The sequence below is a fragment of the Agelaius tricolor genome, unplaced genomic scaffold (genome assembly GCF_023055355.1).
Source record: "Agelaius tricolor isolate 1412-34295 unplaced genomic scaffold, bAgeTri1.0.p SCAF_7, whole genome shotgun sequence".
NCBI classification, from domain to species: domain Eukaryota; kingdom Metazoa; phylum Chordata; class Aves; order Passeriformes; family Icteridae; genus Agelaius; species Agelaius tricolor.
The window spans coordinates 11704458-11716606 of NW_027269267.1; the positions used below are offsets into that span (position 1 = coordinate 11704458).

Consider the following 12149-nt stretch of genomic DNA (forward strand, 5'->3'; position numbering starts at 1 on the left):
TGTGCAGGCACCAGGACAGCAACCCAGCAGAGCATCCTTCTGGCCATGGGCAGCACAGCTCTGCTGGCCAGGGGCCACTGTGTGGGCCTGGCTTCAGCACTGAGCCTGGCAAAGAGAGGGAGTGTTTGAATTTATACAAATGCACTGCAGCAAACACTTATTTTTTCACTCCCCAGTGCTGTTTTCCAGAAGCAGTACTCTGTTCTTGACTGATGTAAGCCAGACCTGTCAAAAAATCCTTAAGATACCACCCTGAACCCCAGCAAACACTCAATGTGTGGACTTTGGCAGAACTCTTGTTTAGCTCATCCCTCTTTCTATTGGGCTGGAGCTACAGGGATGTCCAGCAAGAGAAGGGATACATGATAAAGGTGGAAAAAGGAGTACATGGTCTGAAAATGTGCTTGGAAAGTAGGATGTTACCTGGCATCTGTGTGTGATTCCATGTGCCCTAAGACTGCCACACATTATATCAGTACAGCAGCAGGGTGAGGGGACAGATGGAGAAACCCCAGCTCCTTGTTCCTGCTCTGAAACAGAAATGCTTTTACTGACACCAAGTCCAGACAGAGAGATGGAGTAGATAAGCAAACCCAAAATAACAAACCAACAACTGCCAGCAGCCTTCTGAACATGTCTGTGTTGCTTACAGTGCCAGAACAGAGGGAGAGCTACCTTGGAGCTGTGTCTGCAAAGGTTGTGGCTCAGTGCCATTTCAGTCCCATGTCTTATGCTCTACAAAACCTCTAAGTTCAAAATAAAAGAGAAGCAAGAGATCCATGGATCTCACTTACATCCATTTTCTTCATTATGGAACACCAGTCATTTCAAAGTCTAGGCAGTGTCCAAAATGAAATACACATTGAGAGAAAGAAATTACTAATTATACTTCAATGGATATGGGCTACTAGGTCTGTGTGTAACCTTGGTGCTGGAACTTCCTGACCTTTAGGTGGAAATTCATAATATGAACAACCTTAAGGGAATATCTGTAAACAAGAATTACCACACCACTTATTTTTTTTAAATTTTATTATGAAAGACCTCCCTGTCTTTCCTCATAAGTGTTTAGTACCACATGTTTAGTGCAAACTTGTTTGGCAGTGCTGATCTACAGTGTGTAAGTGAGCTGCCTGCATGCTGATGTTATCTTTGTTTCTATTGTAAGGTAGTGCAGCTGTGACTCATGTTTCTGCATAAATATTTAAATCCTGATTTCAACATTTTCATTTTGACAATAATGTGCCAAATGCTGCTGGGATAATTTCAACAGATTTTGAAAAGCAAGTGGGAATAACTGATTGGCTTTCTTTAATGAAGCTATAATGAACTCTCCCAACAATTTCAGATATATCAAGGATATTCTGTAAACCAGTGTCATCCTACTGTAATGACCTTTAACCATCCTGTTGCTTATTATATTGATCTACTATTGTGTTACACTGTGTTCTGAACTGCTAAAATTCAGGTGTTTTTTTCTACCTTTACCAAGTTCTTACTCACACACTGAATAATAAAACCCTACCTGCATATTCCAATATACAGAGTAGCTCATCTGCACATCAGCTGACTCAGTATTTCACATCCTCATGAATAAGCAAATAACCTATTTCAAGATTAGCAAATAAAATCTTTCAGCACAATTATGTTTCATTTAATTTAATCATTAATTATATTAACATGAGTTGTGCTTAGCATTGCTGAACATTGCTTAACATTTCCAAGTTTGACAAACCCTGCCTTGTGTGCAGTCCTTTGTTGATGTGATATCAGAAGTCAAACAAAAAAGTCTGGTAAGAGTCAAAGTAATGATGGCATGGTCCAAAATGTGTCACTGGGTATGGCAGCCCCTGACTTGAGCTGGAATTCCATCAGTGAGCTGAAATCCAAAGCAAGACAAGGCGCAATTTGTTTTCTTTAAGGTTTATGCATTAGAGTCACAAGATAGAGGCACCATGCTGCACTTGAAGTGGTCTGCACCTCTTAGAGGACTAGAGTCCACATAAAAATAGCTTGTGTTGGTGATACATACCTATTTCCTGGTGGAGAGACTTAAAAATACACATCTTGAAGTTTAGCTGAGAACAATATTATGTTACCATCTTGTATTTTGCTTCACAGTGACATGATTCTTGCATGTTCCAGATTGCCCCCTTTTCTTCTTTTTCCTTAGAAAACCCCCAAAAATGGAAAATATCTGATGTCTCCAGTATTTCTACTGTGATATCTCTAAAAGCATTTTATTTTGTTAAAGCACTTTCTTCTGCTGAAGAGTCAGTTCTTCAGAATTGTACAACAGAAGAATCAATTGCCCTTGAGAAATGAAGGTTGACAAGCTGCAATGGTACATTCATTTCCCAAAAATGCTGTCCACAGAAGACTTGAGGTTAGAGTCTAGTTATGAGCTGATAGAGTTTGAAAAACTTTACACAGTTTTTCAAGTAACCTTCCTTCATATTGAAGCAGCACCCGACTTCAGTGTTTGTAGAAGAAAGAGATTTTAATACTGAAACATCATGTAGGGAAGGATATTAATATTTGTGTTATGTATCCTCTCAACTGACTCCTGGCATTCCAGAGTGAGAAGTAATAACAAAGGGATTTCTGTGCTCATAAAAACTAATGAGTTCATGAATCTGTATCAAACAATAAGCTCTGTGGCAATTTTTTTAGCAGTGGCTCCACCTGCAAGACAACCTATGCCAGAAGAAGGGATAAGACTGAAAGCTTAGCAAAAATAAGCAGCTGAAGTGACATAGCTCCCACTGCTGAAGGTGTTTATGAGTATCAAAGGAACTGTGCAGGCTGTTGAGCACGCTAACTCATCCTCTTGACAAAACAAACGGAAAACAACTGCAACTGGCTGTAGTGGTGGGAGGGAAAATGCTTGTTCTAGATAGTGACAACTGATGGCCAGTGCCATCCTGTCTGTTTCTAGTTGCACAAGACCCAGGGAGTGTGTCAGGAGATCAGGGAGCTAGAGCTGCTGGAGCCTCAGTTCCCAGTATGCTCCTGAAGAACTGAGAAGGAACAGTGTGGGTGATCCCTCCAGCTCAAGTGGATGTACTTTGAAGGATAATCAGAGAAGGAACTCCTAGACCAGCAGCCCACAGATATGAAGGAAAAAAAACACTACAGAAAAAAAATTAATTACTCCCATACTGATGTCTTCCTATTACAAAAACTTAAGGAACACATACTTTTAGGTTTTGCTAACTGCAATTTAACTGTGATGTCTTTGGAAACACATTATCCCATGCTTGCCTTCTAGGCTCCTTTGAACCACCTGGTGGTGTAATTCCCTATGAATAATAGGGTGTTAGATTAAAGCAATCAGAAATCTGAAAAAGAATAATTTTACTTAAACTCCCACTGCAACTGCTGAAGAGAATGTCTCTCAGGAGTAAACCAAGCAAGATAAGCAGCCCACAGTCGGGCTGACTCTTCCAAAGCAAATACATACACAGGGTAACACAGTGAGACTGCCAGCTGAAGAATGTTGAAATACAACAGTGGGTGACAGCTGGTTCATACAAACTGAACTGGATTTGTCCAAATAAACCAGCATGGACTTTCCCCTAGCCTTTGTTCTGAGCTGGCTCAAGGCTGCAGCCTGTGCTGGGGTTCAGCTGTGGCTGATCTAACCAGCCCCACAGACGGACCAGGGAGGGCACCTCTGTCTGGGCCAACACTCTGCTCAGAGCAGGGTCAGAGAGATCAGGGCTGTGTCCATCAGGTTTTGCCTGTCTTGGATGAGATCCCACCTGCTCCCCTGTGTGACCACTCTCAGTGTAAAACATTGTTTTCTTTTGTTTGAAGAAGGAAATGAAATTTCCTGTGCTCACTTGTGTCATTTGTCTCTTGTTCTGTCACTGGGCAGCACTGAGAAGGGTCTGGCTTTCAGTCCTTGTGCCAGGAATTTATATGTGAGCTCTCTCCAAGTTGAATATGCCCAGGCATCTCAACTTCTCCATGACAAATGCTCTAACACCTCATCCATCTCTGTGGCCTGGCACAGGTCTCCCTCTGCTATGTCTGTGTTTCTCATCCTGGCAGTCCCAGAGCAGGATGCAGCACTCCTGGTACCACAGAATCATGGAATGCTTTGGGCTGGAAGGGATCCTAAAGATGATGTAGTTCCAGCTACTCTGTCATGGCCAGGGACATTTTCCACTAGAGCAGGCTGCTCAGAGCCCCATCCAACCTGGCAATGAACATTTCTGGGGTTGGGGCATCCACGGCTTCTGTGGGCAGCAGCTGTGTCTGAGCAGGGCTGAGTGCAGGATCCTCTCCCCTGCCTGCTGCTGCTGCTCTGCCTGACCCAGCCCGAGGTGCTCTTTGCCTTCTTTGGCCGGTTGCTGGAAACAAGGGTTCAGCTTGGTGTCCACCAGGAGCCCCCTGGACCTGTCCTGCAGAGCTGCTTCCCAGCAGGTTGGTCCTTGGCCTGTCCCAGAGCAGGGTTTGTCCCTCCTGGGCTGGGACCTGGCACTTCCCCTTGCAGAGCTCCCTCAGGTCCCTGCCAGCCCACTTTTCCAGCCTGTAGAGATCCCTCAGGACAAATCATTCCAGCAATGCTCCTGTGCCACTTCCCAGCTTTAAAGGGCTGCCACTCATTTGCCCCATGACTGATGAATATTGCTTCCATAAATTCCAGTAATTTATATAAAAAAATATATATAGCAATTAAAAAAAACCATACATGTACATGTAGCAATCATAGTGGGCCCAGCTACAGCTGATAATGGCACAACATTCCAATAGCTGATACAGATCTAGGGCTCTTTAGATGGAAAGATTAGAGCTTGGATGCTGACGTGGATATTAAGAAGATTGCTTATACTGCACCGAGTCCCCGTAACAGACATTGTATTAGCTTCTGTTGAAAAAAAAGTATTTATAAACTTCTGAAACTAATTAAATTAATAAAATTGCAATCTCATAGTATTCCAGCTTGATGAGTCATGAAATATGAGTACACTCCTGTGCAGGGCAGCTAAGGGCAAGGCTGCAATTCTGCTGTGTGAAAGGAAGACACTGGAGTCTCATGGGCAGAGGGAGAAGCCTGATATTGAGTGATAAGTGTTTGTGTGCTGATGTGAAGCTTAAATGTGTTTTTGTTTCCAGGGTGTGTGTGTGTCAGTGTGTGTGTTTTGTTTCTGACACGCACAACTGATTTCCATAGAGGAGACTAAGGATTTGTAAAGGCTAAGGATTTGTAAAGGCTATGGATGAAGGCCATATCCTTGGATAGTCATGGAGACTGGATGTGTAGAAGGCAGCTGGAAGCCACAAAGAGACAGAGTAATAATCCAGCTGGTGCACTCCTTAAATGCACTTAAAAAACACTTTAAAAACCCATCAGATAGAACTCATGCTCCTTTTGTAAAATAACAGAGGCACCTTCTGCTCCCAGCTACCGCCCCCAGCAATGTTTGCAATTTCATGAACATTTCTCCCCACAGCTCACAAAGGCTTTTGAATCTGTAGCAATTGCCAGACTATGGCATAAGAACAAAATCTGTTTGGTGTATTGGCCCCACCCCACCTCTGCATCAAACCTGTACTACGACCATGTTCCTTCCTGTTGTTTTACTTGTGTTTTTCTGCTTTTTCCTGAACATGGAGGGACTTGAGGAAATGCAACTTCTAATCCAGTCCTTGAGTCCTTGCATCACTGAAGCAGAATGCAGAACTGCATGTATTTCACCCGTACATCTGAGCAACTTAAAGCATGGCTCAGAGCTTTACTGCTTTATATACATCAGTGTATACTCTTGCCTCATGTAAAAATGTTAGTGACAATGTGTCTGAAAGATGATGTGCAAGAATAAATTGACACCTTCCATCAATTCATTTATGGTACTTTAATACCAAGTTAATGCATTTCTCAATTAAGAATTTATAAACTGGTAATTCATAAAAAAAAAAAATAAATCACAGCTTCAGAAAAAGCTAACTTTAACAGTTTGTCCCCTCCCCGCCAACAAGCAGTTTACAATATATTTCAACTATGTTGGTAGAAAGTTAACAGTGATGTGAAACTCTTAAAAAACATTTGCAACAGCAATTGAAAATAAAATAATGATTTTTACTCAGTGAAAAATTAATAGGGATTGTGTTTCCCAGTAAAAGATAAGTCAGAAAAGCAGCAAAAATTCCCTCTCCTACTTGTTAGGTACAAGCTTTCCCCCTGCCACATTTATCATGGGCAAAGGCCACACTTCAGCATTATTCGTTCCCAGGTCCAGCACTTCAGTGGTTTTGGCAAGACTCAGAGGTCATATTCCAAAGTCCAGAGTTTGAGGTGTGTGCTGCCCCTGCTCCCTGTGCTCCACAGCTGCTCCATTCCTCTTCCTTGGGGTACAGTGGGATCAGAAACAGCTCAGAGTAAAGGTAAGGAGTATGAGATTTTTTTCTATGGGATCACATTCTTTTTTTCACTCTTCACCTCTCCAATACAAACTGGAAACACCAGAAATTTTGGCTGTCACGCTTCACATGTGAGTATTTACAGGAGAGACTAGATTTGAATGATGCTGTTATATTTTCACTTGTATACAAAATCCCTTCTCTCTGCTGAAGTTATACATGCAACCACAGGACAAAAAAATGTTCCTTCTCTATCTTCTAAGTTAAAAGTCACATTTTCAAAAGTCATTGCACTTGACAATAAAAAGGCAATTAATATGCATTTGATATTAAATATATTGTACAGACCTGAATTTCTGTGCAATTCATTGCTTCAGACATATAACATCCTTTTAAAAACTAAGCCTCTAATCAAAGAAAAACTTTGTTAAAGACAAAAATCTTTAAGAACAAATGCACACAAAAAACCTCTCCCTTTAACTCCTAGTGCATTTAAACACATCTTTGAAATTCTCTGTGTTGTTCCCACATTTAACCTTGCTGCCATTCCATACTGGTCTAACATCACTACACAAGAACACCTTCTCCTTGACTTAACCAATAAGGCTGGCATTGAGGATGCTGTTGGTACAAACAGGAAAGCTGAAGATAAGATTATTACCTCACTCCTTTCATGTGGAAAACAAAGGATTTCAAAGTGGATGGGATTCAGCTGTCACCATTGTCTGTAAATTCCAGTGGCCCATTTCAGGTGCCAGTACTTACTCTACTGAGCCAGGGTTTTGGATTGTCCCAGCATATTTTGCAACAACTTGCAGTTAAAACTATGGACAAAAAAACTGAAAGGGAGATTTTGGTCCCTGAGATATACTAAATGAAATCAAGAACTAAAGCACTGATACTTAGCTTGGAGTGGACCCTCTTTAATGAAAACTAAGTTAGCTTCAACTTTCTAAAGTTTAACAAATAGTCACTTAAGCAGGATGACAGGATATATGCAGTATTGGTCAAGGAAAGTGCACTGTACAGAGTAGTTTGAAAACTTATCAGTTGCTGAGTTATCAAGCAGCTGTCCTGTCAATAGCATGCTGCACCAAACTTGTCTTTCCAAGCTAGCAAAAACCACAGGATGAAACATGGCCTTAACCAAAACACTATTTTCTCTCATCTCTTTAAAGGTACAACTAGAGGATTTAGTGTCATAAATACTTATGATGGGCCAAGTGACTGCATGTACCAGAAGCAAACCCAACTTCTTAACCTTGCAACTGAATGTTTCAGCAATACTCTGGACCATAGCAGCAAACTCCTCATTGCCAAACCAGAGGCAATGTGTGCTATGGTCATCCATCTTGGGCTAGTGTTTAAAAGGTTTGTACCATGGAAGGTGTTTCACACCAGTGGCAACTACAAGAAAACATCTTTGGCAACCATTGGCATATGAAAAGTAATTCACAGCAGCTGGAAGAATTGTAAGATGTTTATAAAGTTCCATAGTGCATCATTAACTTTCTGAAGTATGTTGTATGAAGTACCAAACTCCTGAAAAGGACAGCTAAACATCTGCCATCATTACCTCAGAGACTGCAGGTTTTTTCATACCACTTTCTCAGACAAAGCTAGGGCTTGTGAGATTTTGGAGGATGATGTGAGATTGTCCACACAAAGGCTTCCAGTATAGTTGGAGCTGATTTGGGCAAGGGAACAGAGTAATGAAGGGCTGAAGACTGAATTTTCAGTGCACCACTGGGAAGTTATGCAGGGACTGGTGACAGATGGATTTGTGAATATATTGAACCACAAAAGTAGCATAATCATGTTGGTGGTGGAATCTCTTCAGACAACAAAACAAACCAAAACAAAAAAATCAGCTGCATCCAGTGAGTCCACTAAGTAGCCTCATTTACCTTAAATAAAAAAATGTGTGCATTAGGATTACAGAACTTATTTTAAAACATTAGCAACACTTTATAACACAACTGAGCTATAAGAGGAATTCAGTAAAACCAACTTTTGTTTTCAACTACTGCAATTATAAATTACATATGTCTTGTGACACCAGATAAGCCAGCTCTTAAGTGTGTGGGATGTGCACATTAGGGGGAGCAGAGACCACACTGCTAAGATGGGTAAATTTTTAACAAGCAGAAGGAATGAAAGAAGGTAATTTAAGCTTATTTTCTTCTAAATTTGAGTTCAACTTTCAGAAATTTGGAAAATATTATTGCAAGTATCTTGCAGAACTGCACAGTGATCCCTATATATAAATTAGTATGCAATTTGGCAGTAAAAATCACAACAAAAGAAACTAAAAAGGAAAACCAGAATCTTACAAAAAAAAAAACCACAGGGTATTTAAGCAGGGACAATATAGTTTTGCTGATAAGCACTGATGCCTCATTCTGTGAGAATGAAGTCAAATAACTTTATACCCCAGATGATACATAAGACCCCATATATAGCCAATCCCAACTATACCTGACTTGAGAGATGCCAATTTAAGCCCACAAAGGCACTTATTTAAATTTGAGTCTAATAAAATATAGGATAATTTTCAGTTAACTCCTACCCACCCTGTGCAAAAACAAAACCAAAAAAAAACAAAACAAAAAAAACTGCAGCTATGGAATACATTGAAATCTCTCTGATGTCAACTTCCAAAATGAGTGTGAAAAACTTAAAAAAATCTTAGCATAAGGACTTCAATTGTTTTATACACTTTGCTTCAATAGTGAAAAATACCATCCATTTCTCTCCAGGAGAAAAGAATGAAGATCATAAAATAAGGTACAAGATTATGATTTTGATGAAATTACGAAGTTATATAATTAATAGATTATTGTTCAGTCATCAGGTGCCACATAAAAAGGCAGCTTAGCAATTCTGTAAATGGGGTTTTGCTATGCTAGTGTTCTCTATTCTGGCACAGCAGATTTTCCCTTCACATTTCAGTAGCTGTAAAATCATGGCCCAGCCCTAGAGAGACATGTTCAACATCAGCACTGTTGCCATGTGAGACTTACTGCTGTTTCAGCACATGAAGGATGAATTCAATCCTCCCTAAATTCAACCCTCAAACCTACTACTCCAATGACTGCATTGGAGTTACAGTTTTTCACTAAAATATAAAATGTAACAAATTAATTAAATGGAGTTTCTGCCCAGAATTGGAAGGAAAGCCTGGTCAAAAAGCCTTTTAAAAGCAAAAGGATATTTACCAGAGCCAGTGTCTGAGGGGGAAGCAGCCGTGCTCCAATGGACAATGCAAATTCTGTATCTCATGTTCTACACTAATGACAGCTGGGCAAAACTACAACCTGTACATGACATCATTGTTGCTGTTCCTTTTGAGACCTCACCATTTTTAAAACAAAGAACAGGAAACTTCTCATCTTCCCAAGCTTGTAAATAGTGAAGCAATATATTCATATGTAAAGTAATCATACTGGTATGTATAACAACTATATATAACTAGTTACAGTAACCATATTGATAGTTACTGTTATCTCAAAACAAGGTCAAAAACAAGTTCTAAAGGTCACAGTGAGCTGAGATGAATGTTTCCCAGTTGTGGGTCAGAAAGGCACTGACAAGATTAAAAAAGGGAGAAAAAGAAATCTTTTCCTATGAGTTCCAGCAGTGCAAATTTAATATACAGGTTACTGATTAGTTGATTTTAAAAAGCAATTCCAACATTCAAGTTGCTTATTTGTTCATTTATCATTGATTTTCCATCTTATTTTAAGTACCCTCCATGTGGTGAAGCACCTGACCTGGAATTTATATTCATTTATATTCATATTACTTTGTTCAGCTTGCTAAAAATTTACCCACTTATTCACAGCTGGCTTTATTTTATTCTTCATAATATAGATATTTCTCACTCACAGATACATTCCAGAGTTAGTAAATAACTGAAAATCCATTTGTTCCTTTTGATTTTTGCCTAGCACTTGTTTAGCTTGATTTTAGTTCTCCTACAAGCTGCAACCATCTCTTCCATGCAAGGAAAATTGAATAGTTAATTCAGGCTGAATGAGTAGAAACAAAATACAAACACATCACCACAGGAGCATGCTAGAGTCCTCAGTTGTCTGTTTAATTAACACCTCCTTGCTTATCCCTCCAAAACCAAAACAAAAAAAGAAAACTAAACAACCCCCAAGTTTACTAAGCAGCAACAATGCCTCTACTGTAAAATAGAAAAAATAGTATCTCTGCAATGAAATTCTGAGATAAGGAATAAATGACATCATCAAACAAACTTCCTTTTCTTACTGTAAGAATATCTTAATGAAATGTCTTACTTCTGGCATAAGTAACTGTCATCTACATTAAGAGATTTCTTTTAAAATAACTTGTACATTAACAGGTTGAAGATGCATCTTCATTGCATATGCACACAGTCCCTTCCCAGTTTTGCAGTTAGGCCTTTTAGGGTCTCTTCTTTTTAGACTAAATTAATTCACTTATCCATCAAGAGCAAAATACAAGAAGAATGTTTTATAGATTTAGTAGATGAAGATTTCTAACAATACAATAGTTTCAAGGGGTCCAGAAAAATCATGGGTGCATGAAGTCTTTCAGAGACAGAAGAAATAATTTTCACTTAATTTAAACAAGGTCCTCAAAATAATTAAAAACAGTGCAAGAAGAAATACAGGATAAAGGATGGAACCTTATCCTATCTGCCATGCACACTGTAAAGCAGGCCATGCATAACTCTGCTAGGCTGCTCCAACCTGTATCCCTTTTATAAACTGTGCAATCTGCACAGACAGACAAAGGAGAGTCCAAGGTTTCATGTGCATCCAACAACTACAAATTAAATGGCACATGAGGATGGATTTGACATGGCATTCCCTTGGTTCCCTTAGGCATATTATGCCTGATTCACACCCTCAAACGTTTGTGTGCATGAACAACAAAAAGCATCAGTCATTTTTGCTAGAAACAAACAGATGGAATACAAAAAAACCCAAAACTTAAAATAATGCAGATAGTTTTTAAAGTGATCTAATTCAAATAATAACTAACCTGAGAGGTACTTTGCTCCGATTAACATTAGCATGCTACTCATAATAAAAACACTGAAAGGCAGACTAGAGAAGATACTACTGTCACCTGATGGCATCCAGGGAATGGTGTTTCCAGTCAAGCAAATCAAAAGAGAAATATATATATAAATTGCAGTATATGTGTTAAATATATATGAAAAGCAAAAAGTAACAAATGTAGTGACATTTGCAGAAGAACTAAAAAAATATTATGCATAAACCCCATAATAATTGAAAAGGTTTTCTCTGTAAGAGTTCAAGTCCAAATTCCACTATCAGCACAATATAGGTTGAGCCCATTTCTAGTTTTCTTCAATCCCAACCTACCCCTAAAGTATCAAAGAACTAAGGAAAATAACATTTGCCCCCCAGGTGTTAGACCAGAAAAATCACTAAATTAAGTTTTGATAAACATATCTCTTCACATAAACTGAAGAAAAAACATCTAGATTTATTTACTGTGAGGCACAATTCTTTATCCTAGTAAGATAAGCATCAAGTTAGATGTAAGGGTACTAAATCATAAAGATCAATACTGAAGGGAATCATATTGCTCATGTTAATTCACCTGTTTCCCTTCCCAATAGCCTTGGCAGAATTCTTTGTAAACCATAGTGTTAAATAAAATTTTTAAACCAACATATAGGATGGCAAAAGGAAAATTTTAGCTTTCAAGAAGAAAGTGGCCACATGCAGCTTGACAGCTCCAACTGTGCATTTTGG

General features: G+C 39.2%; 1 protein-coding gene across 3 annotated transcripts in view; it reads right to left on the reverse strand.

Moving 5' to 3' along the window:
• Nucleotides 1-5849: 5849 nt before the first annotated feature.
• GK (glycerol kinase) overlaps nucleotides 5850-12149 on the reverse strand; it is a 34799-nt gene continuing 28499 nt past the window's right edge. For 2 of the 3 annotated variants that reach the window (XM_071430361.1, XM_071430360.1), the window contains 2 exons: nucleotides 11407-11493; nucleotides 5850-8276 (listed from right to left, as the gene is read on the reverse strand). In XM_071430361.1, coding sequence (XP_071286462.1) covers nucleotides 8269-8276; nucleotides 11407-11493 — 95 coding nt within the window. In that variant the 3' untranslated portion in view covers nucleotides 5850-8268. The remainder of the gene's footprint in view (nucleotides 8277-11406; nucleotides 11494-12149) is intronic. The other variant, XM_071430363.1, reaches the window with a different exon arrangement.